Genomic DNA, 19,191 nt, shown 5'->3' on the forward strand with positions numbered 1-19,191 from the left:
GTTGCCAGCTCACAGCTCACAGCTCCATGAGCTGATGTGGACGTTCTCCAGCTCACCCGGAGGGGTCTGGTTTCCAGGCACGCTCTTCCCTGTGCCGTGACAGGACCCTCTTGGGCCAATTTCAGAGGGTGGGAGTTGGGGGAGACATGTGGACGAAGCAAATTCTACGAACCCCATATGTCTGGTGGTGCAGCACAGTTTGTAAGCATATTCAGGCCATCAGCGCCTTCCTTCTGCCCACGGAGCCAGTTGGACCCGTCTCTGGGCTTTGTGGGCCCCGGAGGCCCTGGCCCAGCCACCTGTCCTGCCTGCGTCCCTCTGCGCTCCTTCAGCCCCATTGGGTCACCAGCCCCAGATTCCCACCTCTGCACTCTTGCCTAGCAAAAGCATCTCACTCGCTATAAATCCTCCACACCCTTCAGAACCGAGTTTCAATGCCACCTCTGCCATGAAGCCCACCCTGATTGCCCCCACCAGAAGAAGAAGGGAGCTGGGAGAGGGGAAAGGTATAGGCATTTGTGGAATGCTCTGTGCCAGGCATGTGACATACTCTCATGCCATTTTATAGTTTATCCTTGCTCCATTTTACAAGAAGGAATAGGGGGGAGGACCTGCCCCAGGTCACATGGCTAGGAAGGCTGAGGTGTTTGGACTGTTGGTCCACCACTGGATTAGGGTGGAGCTGATTAGAGGGGACCGTCTTCCTCTTGCCTTCTTCACGGGTGATGCCCGAGGGGGGCACCCTGGCCTCTCCCTCCCAGCCGAGGCCAATGGTGCTGACACCTCTCCATCGGAGCCACAAGCAGGGCTGGCTTTTGTTCCCGTCACTCACTTGCTGAGTCAGGGCTCCGTCCCCCAGGGGCCCTCTCTCCTCCCTGCCTATAAGAGCCTGACCTCGGCCGTTCCCGGGTCTGGCATGTTCTCTGGGTCCATCTCGGTAAGTCCCCGGCTTGGAGAAGGGGTGGGATTCGAGCTCTGGGTGAGTCTCCTGGGAGACAGGGGAGCCCCTCGTCCCCAGTCTTGGGGGGATACCACTGAGTCATCCCACATGCCATCCTCATCGAACCAGGCTCCAGACCTTGAGACCAGTACCTGCGACTGCCGTCTGAAACCCAAATGATTCCTGTAATCCTGCGGCCTCACCTTCTGCTCTTACAGCCTCCCTTCTGGGTCAGGCGCTGTCTTTGGAAGGCTCTCAAGCTGAGCACCTAGGCGCTTGCCAGGGGTGCAGCACCCACCCACCCGCAGCCACGGAAAATTCCCCCTACTGAGTAGATAAATCAGCACCGAGGGGCTTAGAGGAACGGGACCCAGAATGGGTTCATTCTGAGACAGAGAGAGGATGGAAGAGAAGGAGATGGTACTGGAAAGTGGAGGAGGGGGACAGCCCAAAGCCACACTTTGCCCTTCATCTGGGGCACTTCTGGACCCCACCTGGGTACCCATCTGCTCAAACCAGACTTCAGCTTCAAGGAGGGGAGCAGAGTCTGGGTGGAAGCTTCCTCACCTTCTTCTGTCGCCTAGGAAACAAGCGGCATGTCTCTGCAGTGCACCAAGTCGGCGGGACACTGGAAGGTAGGGAGAGGCGCTGGGGGTGGGGGCGACGTCAGGAGGGGGAGGGCACAGGTCAAACCCAGGTCCTGTGGACCCCTGTCCCACCTTCACTGAGTTCCCACCTCACCCCTGGAGGGGGGCGGTAATGAGGGCCCATTTCACAGAGGATGTAGTCGAGGCTGTGAGGGGGAGAGGGTCTTGCCCGAGGTCACACACAGAGGTTCTTGACTTGAACTTGGGGCTTCCGGTCCCCAACTTTAACCGTCAGGAAACAACAGGTCTTCCCTCTAGCTCAGACGGTAAAGAGTCTGCCTGCAACTCAGGAGACCGGGGTCCGATCCCTGGGTTGGGAAGACTCCTTGGAGAAGGGAATGGGAACCCACTCCAGTGTTCTTGCCTGGAGAATCCCATGGACGGAGGAGCCTGGCGGGCTACGGTCCATGGGGTCGCAAGAGCCGGACAGGACTGAGTGGCCAGCACCACTACCACCGGCAAAAAAGGCCAGCCGGTGATGGTGCACAGCCTCTGGGCGTGATTCCTTTGGTTTCCTCTGTGTTAAAAAACAAGAGGAAAAAAAAAAAAAACCCTAAAACCTCTGAATTTGTCATCAGCTTTTGAACACCAGGAGAGCTCACAGAGAAGTTCAGTTACAGGGGTTGTCTTGGGAAAATTGGACTGTTGGTCGCATTACCACGTGGCAACAGTAGGTGGCGCTGAGCAGGGCCTGTGCTCCCGGGGTCTCAGCTCTCACCCTCCCGTCCCTGGATCCTGAAGGCATCTGAGTTCGCCGTCCCTGCATTACCTGGCCTGCCCCTCACTGAGTCCTGGGGTGCATCCCTAACCCCTTACCGTCCCCCATTGCCCCCCGCTGCCCAGCGCTCTGATGTGGGCCCCTACCTTTTCTCTCCGGCATAGATCGTGGTGTGGGATGAGGAGGGCTTCCAGGGCCGGCGGCATGAGTTCACAGCCGAGTGCCCCAGCGTGCTGGAGCTTGGCTTCGAGACTGTTCGATCTTTGAAAGTGCTGAGTGGCGCGTGAGTCCAGGGGGATCAGAGTTGGGGTTGAGGAGACAGGAAGGTATCTAGAGAGGGGTGCTGGGACTTTTAGGTGTTCGAGGTCCTATCTTCCCAGGCTCTAACTGTACCGGTGTGCCTCCGTGGGTTTGAGATGCTGGGGAGCACGAAGGATGGCAGTGTAAGGTTGCACAGGTTGTGCACTGCCCAAATGTAGCGGGGAGCGGGGCGGGGAGGTGCGGGGCGGGGGCGGGGTGGGGTCGCTGGTGCCATTCACAGAGTCTGCACATTGGATGAGGCAGCCCTGTGGGGGCAGACCTTCAAAATCCAGTGTTGGGTCTGAAGTGTCTCTGTTAGGTACAAATCAAAAGTCAATATCACTCACCAAAAGTGGAAGCTAACTAAAAATATAGTGAAAAATAATGCTAGTAATTTTTAGTTAAGCATTGCTGCCTGACTGAGGCTCTGAGCATGAGATATGTTTTGTTTAAAAAGAGAGAGAGAGGGGACTTCCCTGCTGGCCTAGTGGTAAAGAATCTGCCTGCCAATGCAGGCAATGTGGGTTCGATCCCTGGCTGGGGAAGATTCCACATGCTTTGAGGTAGCTAAGCCCACGGGCCACAGCTACTGAAACCCGTACCCTAGAGCCTGTGCTCCACAACAGGAGAAACCACTGCAATAAGGAGCCTGCACACCGCAGCTAGAGAAAAGCCCGCACATGGCAGGGAAGACTCAGCGCAGCCAAAAATAAAATAAATTTGAAAAACTTGAAAAGAGAGACGGAGATTGATGAGATGACCAAAGCTGAAGTCAGCACTTGGTCAAGTCTCATCTACGTGGCCCACGGCAACAGGCGCGAGGGTGGCAGGTGCCTGCAAGGGGCCAGTCCCCTGCCTGCAGGATGCACGGTGGGGCAGCGGGCTTCTCCACATCGGCACTATGGATGTTTGAGGTCAGGCAATTCCGTGCTGGCGGCTGCCCAGTGCATGGGAGGATGTTTAGCAGCGTCCCCAGCCTCTACTCACAAATGCCAGTTGTAAATCTCTCTCCTCTGGACTCCCAGCAAGACAACTACAAATGCCTGCAGACATTTAAAATGCCTCCTTGGGTGGGGTGGGGGGGGGGCGGCAAAGTCACCCCTATATGACAACCACTGGTCTGGAACTCAGGGTCGGAGGCCTCCTAACCCCGTGTACCCTCTACCCTCTGTTGGCAGGTGGGTGGGTTTTGAGCACGCCGGCTTCCAAGGGCAGCAGTATGTGCTGGAGCGGGGCGAGTACCCATCCTGGGACGCGTGGAGCGGCAACACGTCCTACCCCGCCGAGCGGCTCACCTCCTTCCGGCCGGTGGCCTGCGCTGTGAGTCCTGACACTGCCTGATCCCTGAGGGCGGGGGTGTGGGGCTGAGCCCCTCCAGTGGGGGCTTGGAAATTGGATGTCCAGAGTTCAGGTTCTCGTATCACTGCTTCAAGCTGTGGCGGTCCCTCCCCTCTCTGAGCCTCAATGTCTTCATCTTAAACTGGGGCCATGGTACTTAAGTTCTGGGGGGGGAAGATGTACATGGGGACAGAGCCCAGCACAGACATTCTGCCCATTGCTGCTCTGGTTGTGATATGAACTCCTTCCTGTTTTGTGTCCTTTTCCTTTTTTCTGGCCGTGCTGTGCGGCTTTGGGGACCTTAGTGCCCTGCCTGGGGACTGAACTGTGCCCCCTGTGTTGGGAGCATGTAACCCTAACCTCTGGACCACCGGAGATGTCCTTGCGTCCCTCTTTTCATGACTCAGGGGCACTGGGAGAGGCTGGGCACCAGAGATGGCAGGGCGATGGAAGAAATAGGGGTCCTACGTCTTATTCCTAATTCACTGTCAGTGTTCCTGATTTTATATTTTAGCTACTGTGTACAGAGTATGGGGGGAGGTGAGTATTATGACCCCCATTTAACAGACGAAAAAACTGAGGCTCAAAAAGGTGTATTTTTCTCCTTCAAAAAACAATTTTGATGAATTTTAAATAACTACAGCACATGTATTTATCCCCTAAAGTTCAGGGAAAAACCCAATATGGCTGAATAAGAAAATAAAAGTCACTTATACCCACACTTCTGAGACAGAAGCCTACTGTTATCGGTACTTGAGATTCCCTTGGTTTCTGTGCTACCCACAGATGCTATCTGCAGTGATTGATGTCCATATCGATGTCTAGATCTGCGTATCTACACCATCTAAGGCTATATATCTACATATGCATATCATTTGGTTGTACAAATTGAATCATAATGAACCTAAAGCTCGGAAACCAGCCTTACCCCCTCTGCAAATATATCCAGTCACCCTCCGGGTGATTAAATCTCACCTATGACATTTTCCATGGTGCCTACCCAGTATACTGTCTTACGGCGGCTGCTCACTTGTTCCACAGACAGCCCAGCCACTGTGCCCATATAGGGACTCACGCAGGCTCTCACAGAAGCGATCCCTGCCTTTACCTCGCTTACCAGTTCTGCAAAAGTGGATGTGGTTAATTTCATTTTATAGACGTGGAAACAGGCTCAGAAATGCTGTGGGACAGGTTTTTTTTTGTCTATTTAAACTTTTTATTTTGTATTGGGGTCTAGCCAATTTAACAATGTTGCCATAGTTTCAGGTGAACAGGAAAGGGACTCAGCCACACATATACATGTATCCATTCTCCCCTAAATGCCCCTCCCATCCAGGCTGCCACATGACATTGAGCCGAGTTCCATGTGCTATACAGTAGGACCTTGTTGATTATCTGTTTTGAATATAGCAGTGTGTACATGTTCATCCCAAACTCCCTAACTATCCCATCCCCCCCAACTTTCCCCTCCGGCAACCATTAAGTTCGTTCTCTACGTCTGTGAGTCTCTCTCTGTTTCGTAAGTTAAGCTCATCTGCATCATTTCTTTTTCGATTCCACATGTAAGGAAAGGCATACGATATTTCCTCCTTCCCTGTCTGACTTACTTCACTCAGTATGACAATCTCTAGGCCCATCCCGGTTGCTGCAAATGGCATCACTTCATTCTTTTTAATGGCTGAGTAATAGTCCATTGTGTATATGTGGGGCATGTTTTTAAGCTCAGTCAGCTGGTGTGTGGAGAATCAGGATTTGAACCCAGATCTCCACACCCTGCTCGTAACCCTAGTGCAACACTCCAGCTTATCCCCTGATCCCCTGCTGTTGGGTGTCATACTGATTTTTTTTGATTATTTTCTTTTTTTCTTTTATCACCAAGGCTTGTTGTCCTTGTTTATTTTGTGTAAATTTCGGGAAGGTTTTGCCTCTTATAAGGTTTCCAGTGCCTGTTGCCTTATTGTCCTTCCAGAGGGCTGGCGAGGGAAGGCTGATTTTTGGAGACGAGAGCTGGGGTGCGGGGGCCTGCTGGGGCTTCCGACTGACACCCTGATGCTCTGACTCTCTTCCCTGCAGAACCACCGCGACTCGAGGCTGACCATCTTCGAGCAGGAGAACTTCCTGGGCAGGAAAGGAGAGCTGAGTGATGATTACCCCTCTCTCCAGGCCATGGGCTGGGATGGCAATGAAGTGGGCTCCTTCCACGTCCACTCGGGGGCGTAAGTGGATCGAGGCTGTGCTCTGCAGGGACAAAGAGGAGGTTGAGAGGGCTGGGGGGACACCTCCTGAGGAGGATGGACCTCTTGGGAATCTCGAGTCCGCCTCCCTCTTACAGAAAGGGGAACGGAAGCTCAGAGAAGACACCAGCCCTTGTCTAGTTCTGAACAATGTGAGGGTCAGTGAAGAGGAAGACTCCTCCCTTCTTCCTCCTGCCATCCCCTCCCCCTCCTCCCTCTTCCTTCTCCCCTCCTCTTCCCTCCCCTCCCCCTTCCTCCCCCTCCCCCCTCCCTTTCCTCATCAAATATTTATTGTGCCAGGCATTGTGTAGGCGCTAAATAACAGTGAACCAGGGCACACAGGTGCTTGCTGTTGGCAGAGGAGCATGACTTTTTATTTTTTATTTTTTTTTACAAATAATCTGTTAATTACCTAATTACACGAGTGCTACAAAGGTACGATGGGGGACCGTTGCCTAATTTGGACGAGAAGTCAGACCGCCCCCGTTGCAGTGAAGATCGGGCTGAGACCTGGATGATAAATATTAACTCGACCAGGCAAAGAAGGGCCATAAGGGTGTTGCTGGCAGACGGAAGCGCGTGATCAAAAAGACGCCCGTGGCGGGCAGAGCAGGGCGCGTTCTGGGCAGGAGCGCGGGGTGGCTGGGGTGTGCTCGCAGTCCCGGCTCCCCCCGTGTCTCTGCCTTGGTGGCCGTGCTGGTGCCCCTTGAAAGGTAACGGTCTGCCCCCTTCCCTTTTCCAGCTGGGTTTGCTCCCAGTTTCCTGGCTACCGAGGCTTTCAGTACGTGCTGGAGTGTGACCACCACTCAGGCGACTACAAGCACTTCCGGGAGTGGGGTTCTCACGCCCAGACCTTCCAGGTGCAGAGCATCCGAAGAATCCAGCAGTGAGCAGAGGCGTCGGCGCCGAGCAGCGCGCGTGTGCTTGTCTGGGATGGAGGAGCCGCGGCCGCTGCACCTGCTCTCGCGTCTGCCCGCCCGTAATCCGTATGCACCGTTAACCCTGTGGGCCAGTCCACGCACAGTCAGCACGAAAAACTACAAGTAATACTAAAATAAAAGGCCTAGTGTCAGCCTGTGGTCTTCCATTTGGTGAATCCTTTCAGAGGATCAGCGTGTAGCTTTGCTGATTTTCTCTGTCGTCCGTGTTTCATTTCGCTGAGTTTTGCTCTTACCCTTCCTGTTGTTCATCTTCTATTATTTAGGGTTTACTTTATTCGTCTTGTGTCTAGCTTTTAAAGGTAGAGCCTCGAGTCATTAATTATGGCCCCTCCCCCCATATGGGTTTCCCTGGTGGCTCAGATGGTAAAGAATCTGCCTGCAACGCAGGAGCCACGGGATCCATCCCTGGGTTGGGAAGATCCCCCGGAGAAGGGAATGGCTACCCACCCACTGCAGTATTCTTGCCTGGAGAATCCCATGGACAGAGGAGCCTGGCGGGCTACAGTCCATGGGGTCGAAAAGAGTCACACACACTGAAGGGACAGCATGCACCCGCGCACGCATGCCCGTATAGTCAGTTTAGAATTTCCCTGCAATCCCTGCTGCTTCCCAGAAATTGTGATTTGATGTGTTTTCATTATCACTCACTTTGATATTTTCCAGTCTCCCTTATGAGTTCTTCTTTGATCCACGGGTTACTTAGGGATATCCTATCTGAATATTTGGGATTTCCTACATACTTTATTGTTATTGGTTTGTTAATTGTGATCAGAGAACATACTCAAGATTTCAATATTCTAATGAAACTTATTTCATGGCCCAGATTATGGTCTATTTCTGATAGACGTGAAAATTTTAAGGTCTTACCGTTGTTCGGTGTAGTGTTCTATAAATGTGGACTAGGTCAGGTTGGTTCACAGCTTTGGTAGGATTTTTTCTATATCCTTGCCAATTTTTAAAAAATTATTATTTTTTTAATCAATCACTCAGAAAGGGTTGTTAATATCTCCTACAGTGATTTGGGCTTTACCTGCTTCTATCCTTAGTTTTGTTCATTTTTGCTTCCTGATTTTTTTTCCCTCAAGAACCTTGCTGCTGTTTTACAGAAAGTGAAAGGGAAAGTCACTCAGTTGTGTCTGATTCTTTGCGACCCCATGGACTATACAGTCAATGGAATTCTTCAGGCCAGAATTCTGGAGTGGGTAGCATATCCCTTCTCCAGTGGATCTTCCCAACCCGGGGATCAAACCTAGGTCTCCGGCACTGCAGCAGGGTTTACTGGCTGAGTTACTAGGGAGGGTGCACATATATTTATTTTTAAATGTTTTACTTTATATTGGGATGTAGTTGATTAACAATGTTGTGATAGTTCTAGGTGGACAGTTCTAAGGATCTCAGTCACACATATACATGTATCCGTTCTCCCCCAAACTCAGGTACACGCATGTTTATGATTCCTGTCTTCCCAATAAACTGTCCCAAGCATGTGTTTTTTTTAAAGCTATGCATGGAGGGAGCAAGTTCTCTCCCTTAAAGCTTCACACCTTCCTTTTTTCTCTCCCCAGTTCTTTCTCACACATACTACCCTGGAGTCACATTTAACACCTTCCACCTTCCCATTCCATTTGCAGCCTGAGCGGCCAGATCTGTACAAACGTTCCTCGCCCCACCCTGCCCTTACTCTCTCTCCTGGTTCTTTGTATATAGATTGTCTTAACAATCGTAAGCCATCTGGCTATTTTCCGGACTATCTTCCTCTGTCATAAGTAAGTCTGATAGAGTCAGGAAGGGGCGGGGTTCTGAACAGCCTGCTGGAAAAGATAACATTATCTGGCTCAGGAAGGGGAGGACAGTATTTGGGAACACTGGCACTTTTAGTCATTTTTTAACCCCTCTTTGTAGTATCCCGTTCATTCAAACAGCCACGTGCCTGGGACCTCCTGTGCACCCAGGCCCTGGCAAATGGTAAACAAGAGACACAAAACCTTTTCTCTCACGCAGTTGGGTGGGGAAGGCAGACAAGTCCACAGTGGGCTATAATCTCCTGTGACGGGTGCTGTGATGAGGAGGTTTGGGTGTGTAGGGCGGATAAGCAAGGACCTCAGTCAGATGATGGGAGAGGGCTGGGAGGCAGTCCTTCCCTGGAGTTTATCACTGCTCTGACCTCTCCTCTAGACTCCATCCCTGAATATCAGCTCCTTCCTCCACACCTCCACGTGGATGTCTGACGTACATCTCAAACAGAATCCATCCACAACCGAAGCTACACGTTTCCAGCTGTGTGGGCCCAAACCTTTGGAATAATCCCAAATCTCTCACACCCCGCAGTCCAATGCACTGGCAAATCGTGGTGTCTGCGCCTTCAGAATGTACTAGAACCCAAGCCCTTGTCACCATCTCTGTTGCCCCTACCTTGGTCCAAGCCGCTCTCTCTCCATCCCCGTCGGTCTCCCTGGTCCCACTTTGCCTCTGAACAACCTGTTCTTCAGGCTTCCCTGGTAGCTCAGTGGTCAAGAATCTGCCTGCAGTGCAGGAGAGCAGGTTCTATCCCTGGGTCGGAAAGACTCCCTGGAGATGGGAATGGCTACCTGCTCCGGTATTTTTGCCTGGGAAATTCCATGGACAGAGGAGCCTGGGGTTCACAAAGAGTTGGACGCAACTTAGTGGCTGCACAACAAATCTGCTCTGCACCCAGCAGCCAGAATGGCCCCGTTAAAAACGAAACGTGGGGGACTTCCCTGGCGGCCCAATGGTTAAGACTCCGTGCTCTCAGAGCAGGCAGCATGGGTTCAATCCCTGGTTGGGGAATTACGATCCCACAGGCTGCAAGTGTGGGTATATTAAAAAAAAAAAGTAAGTTTGACCTTTGCTCCCCTGCTAAAACCCTCCCACACTTCCCACCCTACCCCAAGAACAAAACAAACCAGTATTTCCTAGTCTGACACCGAGGCTGGCCATGGTCTGCCTCCCCTGTGCTATCTATGACCTCATGTCCCTGTAGTGATGTGTTCCTTAAACATCCCAGGTGTATTCATTTGCTGCTGCTGCTGCTGCTGTTGCTGCTAAGTCGATTCAGTCGTGTCCGACTCTATGCGACCCCATAGATGGCAGTCCACCAGGCTCCCCTGTCCCTAGGATTCTCTAGGCAAGAACACTGGAGTGGGTTGCCATTTCCTTCTCCAATGCATGAAAGTAAAAAGTGAAAGTGAAGTTGCTCAGTCTTGTCTGACTCTTTGCTACCGCATGGACTGCAGCCTACCAAGCTCCTCTGTCCATGGGATTTTCCAGGCAAGAGTACTGGAGTGGGGTGCTTTCATTTGCCAAAACCAGATAGCACAGACAGTGGCTTAAACAACAGAAATCTACTTTCTCATGGTTATGGAGGCTGGAAGTTGATGATCAAGGTGCCACCAGAGTTGGTTTCTGGGGAGGGCTCTCTCCTGGGCTTGCAGACAGCCGCCTCCTCCCTGTGTCCTCATGTGGACTTTCCTCTGTGTGTGAACCCCTGGTACTTCTTCCTCTTCTTATAAGGACCCCAGTCTTCTTGGATGAGAGCCTCACCCTAACAGCCTGACTTAATGATCTCTTGGCACACCTTTTCTCCAAATATCTTTATATTCTGGGGTATTGGGGGTTGGACTTCAACTTGTGAATTTTGAGAGGAAACGTTTCAGTCCACGAGACCAGGTTTGTTCCCACCTGTGGGTTCGGTTTTTTAAAAGTTATTTGGTGGTGCCAGGTCTTAGTTGAGGCACGTGGGATGTAGTTCCCTGACCAGGGATGGAACCTGGGCCCCCTGTACTCCTGCTGACCCTTTCATTTAGAATCAGGTGTTCATAGACTTGGAAGGAACTTCTCTATCAAGTCCAGTGTTTCTAAAGCTTTTTTTCTTTATTGCCACCCCTCCAGCATCTTTTCAGACATTGTTTTCCAAACTGCCTCCCCTTTTGCCAACAGAATCTTAATGCCACAGATGTTAATATAATGTAGACCCATGTCCATCATATATGTACATCGGTGCTTCACATAAAAAGAATAATGTTTGGGGTTTATTTTTGTTTCGTTTGCTCCTCAAGTACCAATTTTCACTTCTTTGGGGGTACTATTGCCCCCATTCTACCCTGCTAGTGCCCAGTCGTGTCTGACTGTTTGTGACCACCTGGAGTGCAGCCCACCAGACTCCTCTGTCCACGGAATTCTCCAGGCAAGAATACTGGCTGCTGCTGCTTAGTCGCTTCAGTCGTGTCCAACTCTGTGCGACCCCATAGACAGCAGCCCACCAGGCTCCCCCGTCCCTGGGATTCTCCAGGCAAGAACACTGGAGTGGGTTGCCATTTCCTTCTCCAATGCATGAAAGTGAAAAGTGAAAGGGAAGTTGCTCAGTCGTGTCCAACTCTTTGCGACCCCATGGACTGCAGCCCACCAGGCTCCTCCGTCCATGGGATTTTCCAGGCAACAGTACTGGAGTGGGCTGCTATTTCCCTAGGGCATCTTCCCAACCTAGGGCTCGAACATGTGTCTCCTACATCGCAGGAGGATTCTTTACCTGCTGAACCACTGGGGAAGCCCCATTTCCAATGTATAACAGAGTCACGTCTCTTTTTATTATTTAACTAAATTTATTTGTTTAATTTTTTTGGCTGTACCACGTGGCTTGTGGGATCTTAGTTCCAAGACCAGGGATTGAACCTGGGTCCTCACTTAGGATTTATCAATGGCTGTTTTACAGGTATTGTTACTTGGTTCCTTGAACAAAAATTATGTCCTGTAGCTTTGGGTACTGGTGGTGTCTATAGTGCAGGAATACTCACAGCTTGCCGGAGTGTAATGTGAATCCTGACTCTCTCAGTCCGTGGGGTTGCAAAGAGTCAGACACGGCTGAGTGGCTGAACAATGATAGCAGATGACTCTCTGGAAGGGAGAATAGAGTGTTCAGGGTTTTTCAAAAGTACCTGACACACAACTGTTATCTTTTATTTTTTTTTTTGGTGGAGCATCTTGCATCATGAATGACTTGAGGAATAAAGTGGTAAATGGGGCAGTTAAGTGTGATATAGTCATTCACAGCCTAGTATGAATTAGGTTGGAGTGTTCAGGTCCTGGCGTTTGGCAGGACTTTAGGAAGGGCACTGCGGAGATGCTAAGTGTTGCTATGGGAGCAGGGATACTGTCCAGGATGTGGTGTCATGGTCAGTCCTAGGGAACGGGCATTAGGAAGACATAGGGATGAGGACAATTTAGAGAGGGGGCCTGAAGTCAGTCTGCGGATTCTGAGGTTTTGCTGAGGCCTTGGATGAGGGTTGGGTCTGGTCACCATTTTCCACCTAGAAATGTCTCCACTCTGAGCCCCTAGAAAGCACTGGGTATAGGAAAGTTGTAACCCTAAAGCTGTACCTTCCACAAGGGGTGACTGTCTGACCCTGATAGTTCTGAATTGGTATCACCCCTGGGAACAGAGGCCATCACAGCATGGACACACATCCTGGGCTTACCAGCTTGTCACCTCAGTTTTCTTGTCTGTTAACTGGGGAAACACAATACCCACCCCTTTGCTTGTGAAAAGTTGAAGGACATATTATATATGCCTGTGCCCAGAACATACACAAGGCACTCGATAAGGTCTCAAGAAAACTTTGTGGAAGTTGTTGGTATCATTCTCAGTATTGTTATTAGTAATACTTTAACTTTCTCTGTCTTTTCACTCTGATAGTCCTCTGTCTTTACCCCAACCCCCTTACAACCTTCCTCATAATAACAATGATGATAAAATTGATGATATACATTCCCTTGGTTTCTTTCATCTGGGATATAATTTAAACCTCACAGTAACTCCTTGACATTATCATTATCCCCATAAAGCTCATCAAGAACTTGAGGCTCAGAGGCTCAGAGAGGTCAAGCTACTTGCCTGAGGTCACCCAGCCCTCAAGAGCATTGAGCTCACTGTGGGTTGTATAAAGCTTCCGGAGTGTTAAAGAGATACTAGGCACAATGGGATTTGTAAACAGTAAATTGCTAGGTTCATACCCTCCTTTGAAAAAGTTAAGAAAGTTGCCCCTTACACTTTAGTATGAATAAATGGGGAACCTTCTCATCTATCCTAAGTAAGCTGTGGGTCCCTAGGGGTCAAAGCAGGCCATATTTGCTGAGTGAAAGAATGGGGAGAGCCTCACTGGAATCTGATGGCAACCCTATTAAAAGCCAGTCCCAGTCAGAGCCAGAGTGAGGCTGGCAACTATAAAAAATGGAACCCCAGATGTGAGATGACGGCTGGAGTGACAGGCCATAAAGAGACAATTTGTCAGGGGTGATCATGGGAGGGGAGGAAAGGGAGCGTGAAATTATTTTTCCTATCTTGCCAGAAGACCAATTCTCCTAGGTTATAAAGGAAGGGGCACTTGAATTATTGATGCTGTGTGTTCAGAAGTGAGTGTTACGCACAGAACACCGGTCACGCAGAACCCCACACGTGGTGCACATGACCCACCACAGGGTCTGGGACTAGGGGTCTCACGCCAACTTCCTTTTGGCCCAGAGAGGGAAAGGGACTTGCCTAAGGCCCCGCAGCAAGCACCATTCAGGAGGCTGCTCTGCAGCCTCCTGCCTACCTGTCTGGTCCTTTTTCTGGTTTACAGGGTCCTCACACTTAATGAATCACTTTCTCCTCCACTCCCCCCCCCCCCCCCCCCCCCGGGAGCACAGAGGCCCTGACAGAGATGATGGTGGGACAGGTCAGACAGAAAGTAAAGAAACCACCCGGGATGAAAGGAGGCGAGAAGTGGAAGATCTTACCCGTCCTGAGTGTGTTTATGAGAGGGAGGGGCGGAGGGAGAGCGAAGAAATAGGGGAGAGGAGGGCGAGTGAGACCTGGCGAGGGAGCTTTTTCCGGAATCCTGCCAGAAGCGGCTGCGTGGAGCGCCTATTCATCACTAACAAGGACCAGAGCAACGATGGCTCCAGTAACGGAGCTCATCACCGCAGCCCTTTGTTAAGAAACGGCACCTACTGAGGTCTGCTTCGAGCTGGTCACAGGGCCGGGCACTCAACCGCTGCCCCCTCGCCGCCCCCCAGGCCATCGCCCCCAGCTCACTAACGAGGGACTTGAGCCAGAAGCCCCCACTCCACCCCGCGCGCCCCACTGGGGTGGGGAGCCAAGTCGGGCACAAGCCCCCACGATGGGCGGTGGCCCCCGATCCCTACTTCCCACGGCTGTTTGCCCATCGCCGAACTACAAGACAGGTGGAGGCGAGATACCTCAGGGCGAGGAGGCTCTTTTCCTGCCTCACGCTCCTGAATCTTCTCTTGACACAAAAACGTGGGGGAGGCAGTCCTGCGGGTTGTGACCGGTTCCTCCTGGAGGTGACAGTCTGCCCTTTTCACCCCAGTTTCACTTAAGAGCGTCGCCTGTCTCCCTCTCTGGGTCGAGTTCGCGGAGGACTCGCCTGATTCCAGAGGTGAGAACAGCGGCGGGCCAGGTAACAGTCACCGTGATTGGGCCAAGGGATGGGCATGTGATCCAGGGGGAGCCAATGAGAGGCCGCTCTGGAACTTTGGGACCATTTGGAAGGAGATGCTTTCTCCGCGCTAGGCTTGTGAAGTGGCAGGTGTGAGATCGGGACTTGCCTTCGAAGGCAATATGAAAGCAAAACCAAGGCAGGGGAAGCCCTAGCGGCCAGAAATGAGCCCCACTATCCTGTTATGCAAATACCCGCTGCGCTATTTATCACATTAACCGAAAACACCTTCTCCCTGTGTTTTATATTTTTTCTTTTAAGATGTTTTAAGATGGGTTTGTCATCGACACTTGAACAAATCCTGGCCCTTTGAACTCTCCTAAACCCCTAAACCCATGAGGAGAAACAGAAGCGTTGACCACTTCCTCTCCTTGTCCCTAACCAGGGGCCCTGGTGGCTTTCCTTTTGGGCCTCCTTTGGGCCCCCTTTTTCCTTACCTGTATCTTAGAAGCTCTTGTTCTTTCACCGCCCACCACCCGCCCCCCCGGGCCCCCCACGCCAACCGCCAGCTGTTCTTGGCCTTAGTGACCACGATCTCTCCATCGCTGGCTCCGTCTCCTCTTCCCCCTGCAAGGCGTTATCAACCGCTTGCTCAGGTAAGAAGATAGGTTAGCACGTGCAAATCAATGTGCTTTTTTGCACAGAAAATGGGAAGCAGGGCTGAGACTCAAAACCAGTGACTCGTGACACTCTGGCCAGGGCTCTTCCTCCTTCCTCTGTGAGGAAGCAGTGCAGTCTACCCTAGCCTGAGACCGATTTCTTCACTGAGGTTCAACCGAAGGCTCCACACTAGTTCACCAAGGTAGCTCAGGCGCTTACCGGCCCTTCCAGCCCACTGGGCCACCTTGGGACTCTAACAAACCTCCACCCGAGACCTGCGCCGCACCGCCACCTGGTGGTCACATGTGAAAACACACCTCCTAGAGGCTGGGCTTCCCTGGTGGCGCAGAGGTTAAAGCGTCTGCCTGCAATGTGGGAGACCTGGGTTCGATCCCTGGGTCGGGAAGATTTCCTGGAGAAGGAAATGGCAACCCACTCCAGTATTCTTGCCTGGAGAATCCCATGGACGGAAGAGCCTGGTGGGCTACCGTCCACGGGGTCGCAAAGAGTCGGACACGACTGAGCGACTTCACTTCACTTAGAGGCTGTCAGGAGACTGTTCTACCCCGGGCAGGTGGAGTAGGAAAAGGGGTGGTGGAATACGGGTTGGTGGGACAATTTCTAGGAACTTTGGAATTTGAAATTTGATTAGGGGCCTGATGTTCCTCCTGTTTCTCTGCCATACCTGTGTTTCTAACTTCCTTTCTCCTTGTAGACCTTGGATACCTTCGAAAGGAACTGCATTCCCTCTTTGCCTTGACTGCCAGGATGCTCGGGACCAAAGTACAATCCACCACTAGCAACTAGGCAGTACCAGGTGGCAGGCTTTGGAGGAGGAGCTTAATCCCTGACTCCATATTCCTTTCTGTGAGCCTCATTTTCTCTATTGTATATTTAGTTTTTTGCCTGGGCTGGAGGGCATCCTTAATCTTTTTTAAAGAATTTTTAAGTAAAAAAAAAATCTATGCGTTTATTGATTTTTTGGCTGTGGTGGGCCTTCATTGCATCACAAGGGCTTTCTCTACTTGCAGCGAGCAGGGGCTTCTCTTCGTTGCAGGGCACAGGCTTCTCATTGCAGTGGCGTCTCTTGCTGTGGGGGACGGGCTCTAAGGGGCGCAGGCTTCAGTAATTGCAGTGTGTGGGCTCAGTAGTTGTGACGCACAGGCTTAGCTACTGCCCGGCATTAGGGATCTTCCCAGATCAGGGATCGCAACTGTGTCCTCTGCATTGCAAGGCGGATTCTTAAACACTGGACCACCAGGAAAGCCCCTGAGGGCATGCTTATAAGCCACACTGTGTGTGCGTGTGTGCGTGTGTGTGTGTGTGTGTGTGTGTGTGTGTGTGTTAGTCGCTCAGTCGTGTCTGACTCTTTGCAACCCCGTGGACTGTAGCCCGCCAGGCTCCTCTGTCCATGGGATTCTCCAGGCAAGAATACTGGAGTGGGTAGCCATTCCCTTCTCCAGGGGATCTTCCTGACCCAGGGATCGAACCCGGGTCTCCCGCATTGTAGGCAGATTCTTTACCATCTGAGCCACCAGGGAAGCCCAGTAAACCACTTTAATTCCCTTCTTTGTGGGGGACAGGGCTGACAAAGCAGGGTTAAAAATTCAGAAAGAGCTTCCTACCTTCTACAAGTCTTGTTTCCTCCCCTATAAAGTGGGCACAGGAAGCCCTGCCCTGTGGGGTTGTGTGGGAGCCTGCGGAGATGCCCAGCGCCTGTGTGTCTCCCGGCTCTGTGCCGCCAGCCCGCCCCGGGTTCCCCGCTGCTTGCCGGGGGCAGGCCGGGACGCAGAGAGGGTCCAAAGCCCAAATCACTCTGCCTCCACGCCCACTCTGAGCTCTGGAGACCCACTGGGTGCCCCTGCTAGAGTCTGGGGCCCCGAGCCCCGCCCCTGTCTGCCTCCTGGAGGACTTCTGGCCTCCAGAACTTTCTGCCTCCTGCCTGCAGACACCGCAGCATTCCCAGCCGATCTGCAGAGTCCAGATGCATCTCATAAATAAAGAATGCGTTGTTCCTGCAGAATGGCTGCGGCGTGGCCGCGTGGGGGTGGGGAGGTAGGGAGATGGGGCTGCGGGATGCAGGGAGGACTCCATGGGCTGCTGCTCCCAGACCAGTGCGGGGGGCACTCGGGGGGCACTCGGAGAGCCCGGGAAGGTGTGACGGGGCCAGATCTGGATGCAGACTGCTGGGGCTGAATCTTGGCTCAGACACCTCCTAGCTGTGTCCCTCAGCTTCAATTTCCGTGTCTGTAAAATGGGGATAATATCAGTACTGGTACCATGGGCTGTTACGGCCATTGCACTTTGAGCGTTTAGCCCAGGAGCTGGAACACAGTAAATGCTCAGTGACTGTTACTATTTGCCCCGAATTTCCTTAGTCGTCTTCTTCAAGAGCTTTGCATTTGCTTCTGCTCTGGGGATCGGTGAGGATGGGGTTCACACGGCGTCTGAGTCGGGGGGGGGAGATGATGGGCTGCAGGAAAGGGAGGACCCAGCGAGAGGGGCTCAAGGCGATGGCAGCAGGTGTTTGGAGAAAGGGATGAGGACACACCACTAACTCACCCAAGCAGACAAGTTCTGGCAAGCGGACAGCGGCTCTGCAGCCAGTTCAGCGTGGGCGCTTGAGCTGGTTGACTGGCTTCTAAAGGAGAAGGTGCCCTTTGGAAGGCAGACACAGGTTATACCATCAGCATGCCTGCGTTGCAACAAAGCCTTGGGTGAGTCACCTTCCTTCTCTGGGTCTCTGTTTGTCCATCTATAAAATGGTTTCTGAGAAGCGTTCCAGAACTGCAGCATTTACACCTGAAGGTTTAGTTGTTCTTTTGACCAACATACATGGAGGGCCACCTGTGAGTCAGACCCTGGGCAAGCTCTGGTGGTGTGATGATGGGAAAACAGCAGGTTCCTCCCATAAAGGATCTCACAAGCTGGTGTGTGTGCGTGTGTGTGTGTGTGCATGTGTGTATACACACAGACAAATAGCTGTGTAATCTCAAACTAAAAGCAGCCCCGAAGGGGCGGGACACGGGTCAGTCAAGGACTGTGTGTAACAAATGGCCTTGACTTTGACCAGGAGGCTGGAGAAGGTTTCATCCCTTCTCCAAGTGTCCTTCTCCGAGACAAAGACACTCGGGCGGGGCCGGGGGTGGGGGCCGGGTGGCAAGTGGAGCAGGAGCGTGGTGAGGGATGGATGCGGGACCGTCAGCAGGAGTCAGCCAAGGCAGGGCCTTACCGGGAAGGCAAGGCGCTTACTCTTCATCCTGCGACCCTGAAGGGCTGTGGGCTGGGGCGGGGGGCAATGAGGTCAGTTTTGCATTTCGAGACCCTTCTGGCTGGAGTGAGGGGAGCAGACCAGAGGGAAGCCGGAGGTCCCAGGCGGGGGTGATGGAGGCAGAGAGCCTGGTGGCAGCGGGTGCGGTGGGCAGGGTTTGGTGAGTGTGCAGAGCATGTACTGATGGGGCTGCGGGCGCATCGGGTCTGGGCGTGAGGCTCTGCAGAGAGTGTCTCCCCCTTTCCGGTTCCTTCTGGCCCCTCCCTGGCTCTGCCAGCATCTGCCCTTACAGGAGAAGAAATGGGCTGGGAGGGCGGGCAGGATGGGGAGAGGCTGGCCGGCTGCAGCACCTGCTGGGGCAGCTGGGGAGGCCAGGGAGCAGGTGCGGGGCGTCTGTTTGCAGACGGATCGCGAGATGGGCTGGGTGAGAATGGCACACTCGCTGCCTGCCTTCTCTGTTGTCTGGACACAAAAGCGCAGACAAAGGAGCAGCAGGGACACAGGACGCACAGAGGCTGGCTCACACAGCACACACACACGCGTGCACACACGGGTGCACACATGCGCACACGCACACGCACACGCACGCGCACACACACACGCTTGCACACGCCAAACCCTCCTCACCCCACCCACTGCCACCAGGGTCTCTGCTTCCATCACCCCTGCCTGGGGCCTTCGGCTTCCC

General features: G+C 52.6%; 1 protein-coding gene across 1 annotated transcript; it reads left to right on the forward strand.

The window, feature by feature from the left end:
* The first annotated feature begins 916 nt into the window (after nucleotides 1-916).
* On the forward strand, nucleotides 917-7,067 carry CRYBA4 (crystallin beta A4). The gene is made up of 6 exons (XM_052655074.1): nucleotides 917-937; nucleotides 1,525-1,575; nucleotides 2,470-2,588; nucleotides 3,784-3,925; nucleotides 6,017-6,159; nucleotides 6,920-7,067. Exons 1-6 carry the CDS (start codon nucleotides 917-919, stop codon nucleotides 7,065-7,067), a joined length of 624 nt encoding a protein of 207 aa, XP_052511034.1.
* The last annotated feature ends 12,124 nt before the right edge of the window (nucleotides 7,068-19,191 follow it).

This window comes from Budorcas taxicolor, chromosome 17 (assembly GCF_023091745.1).
Source record: "Budorcas taxicolor isolate Tak-1 chromosome 17, Takin1.1, whole genome shotgun sequence".
NCBI lineage: Eukaryota > Metazoa > Chordata > Mammalia > Artiodactyla > Bovidae > Budorcas > Budorcas taxicolor.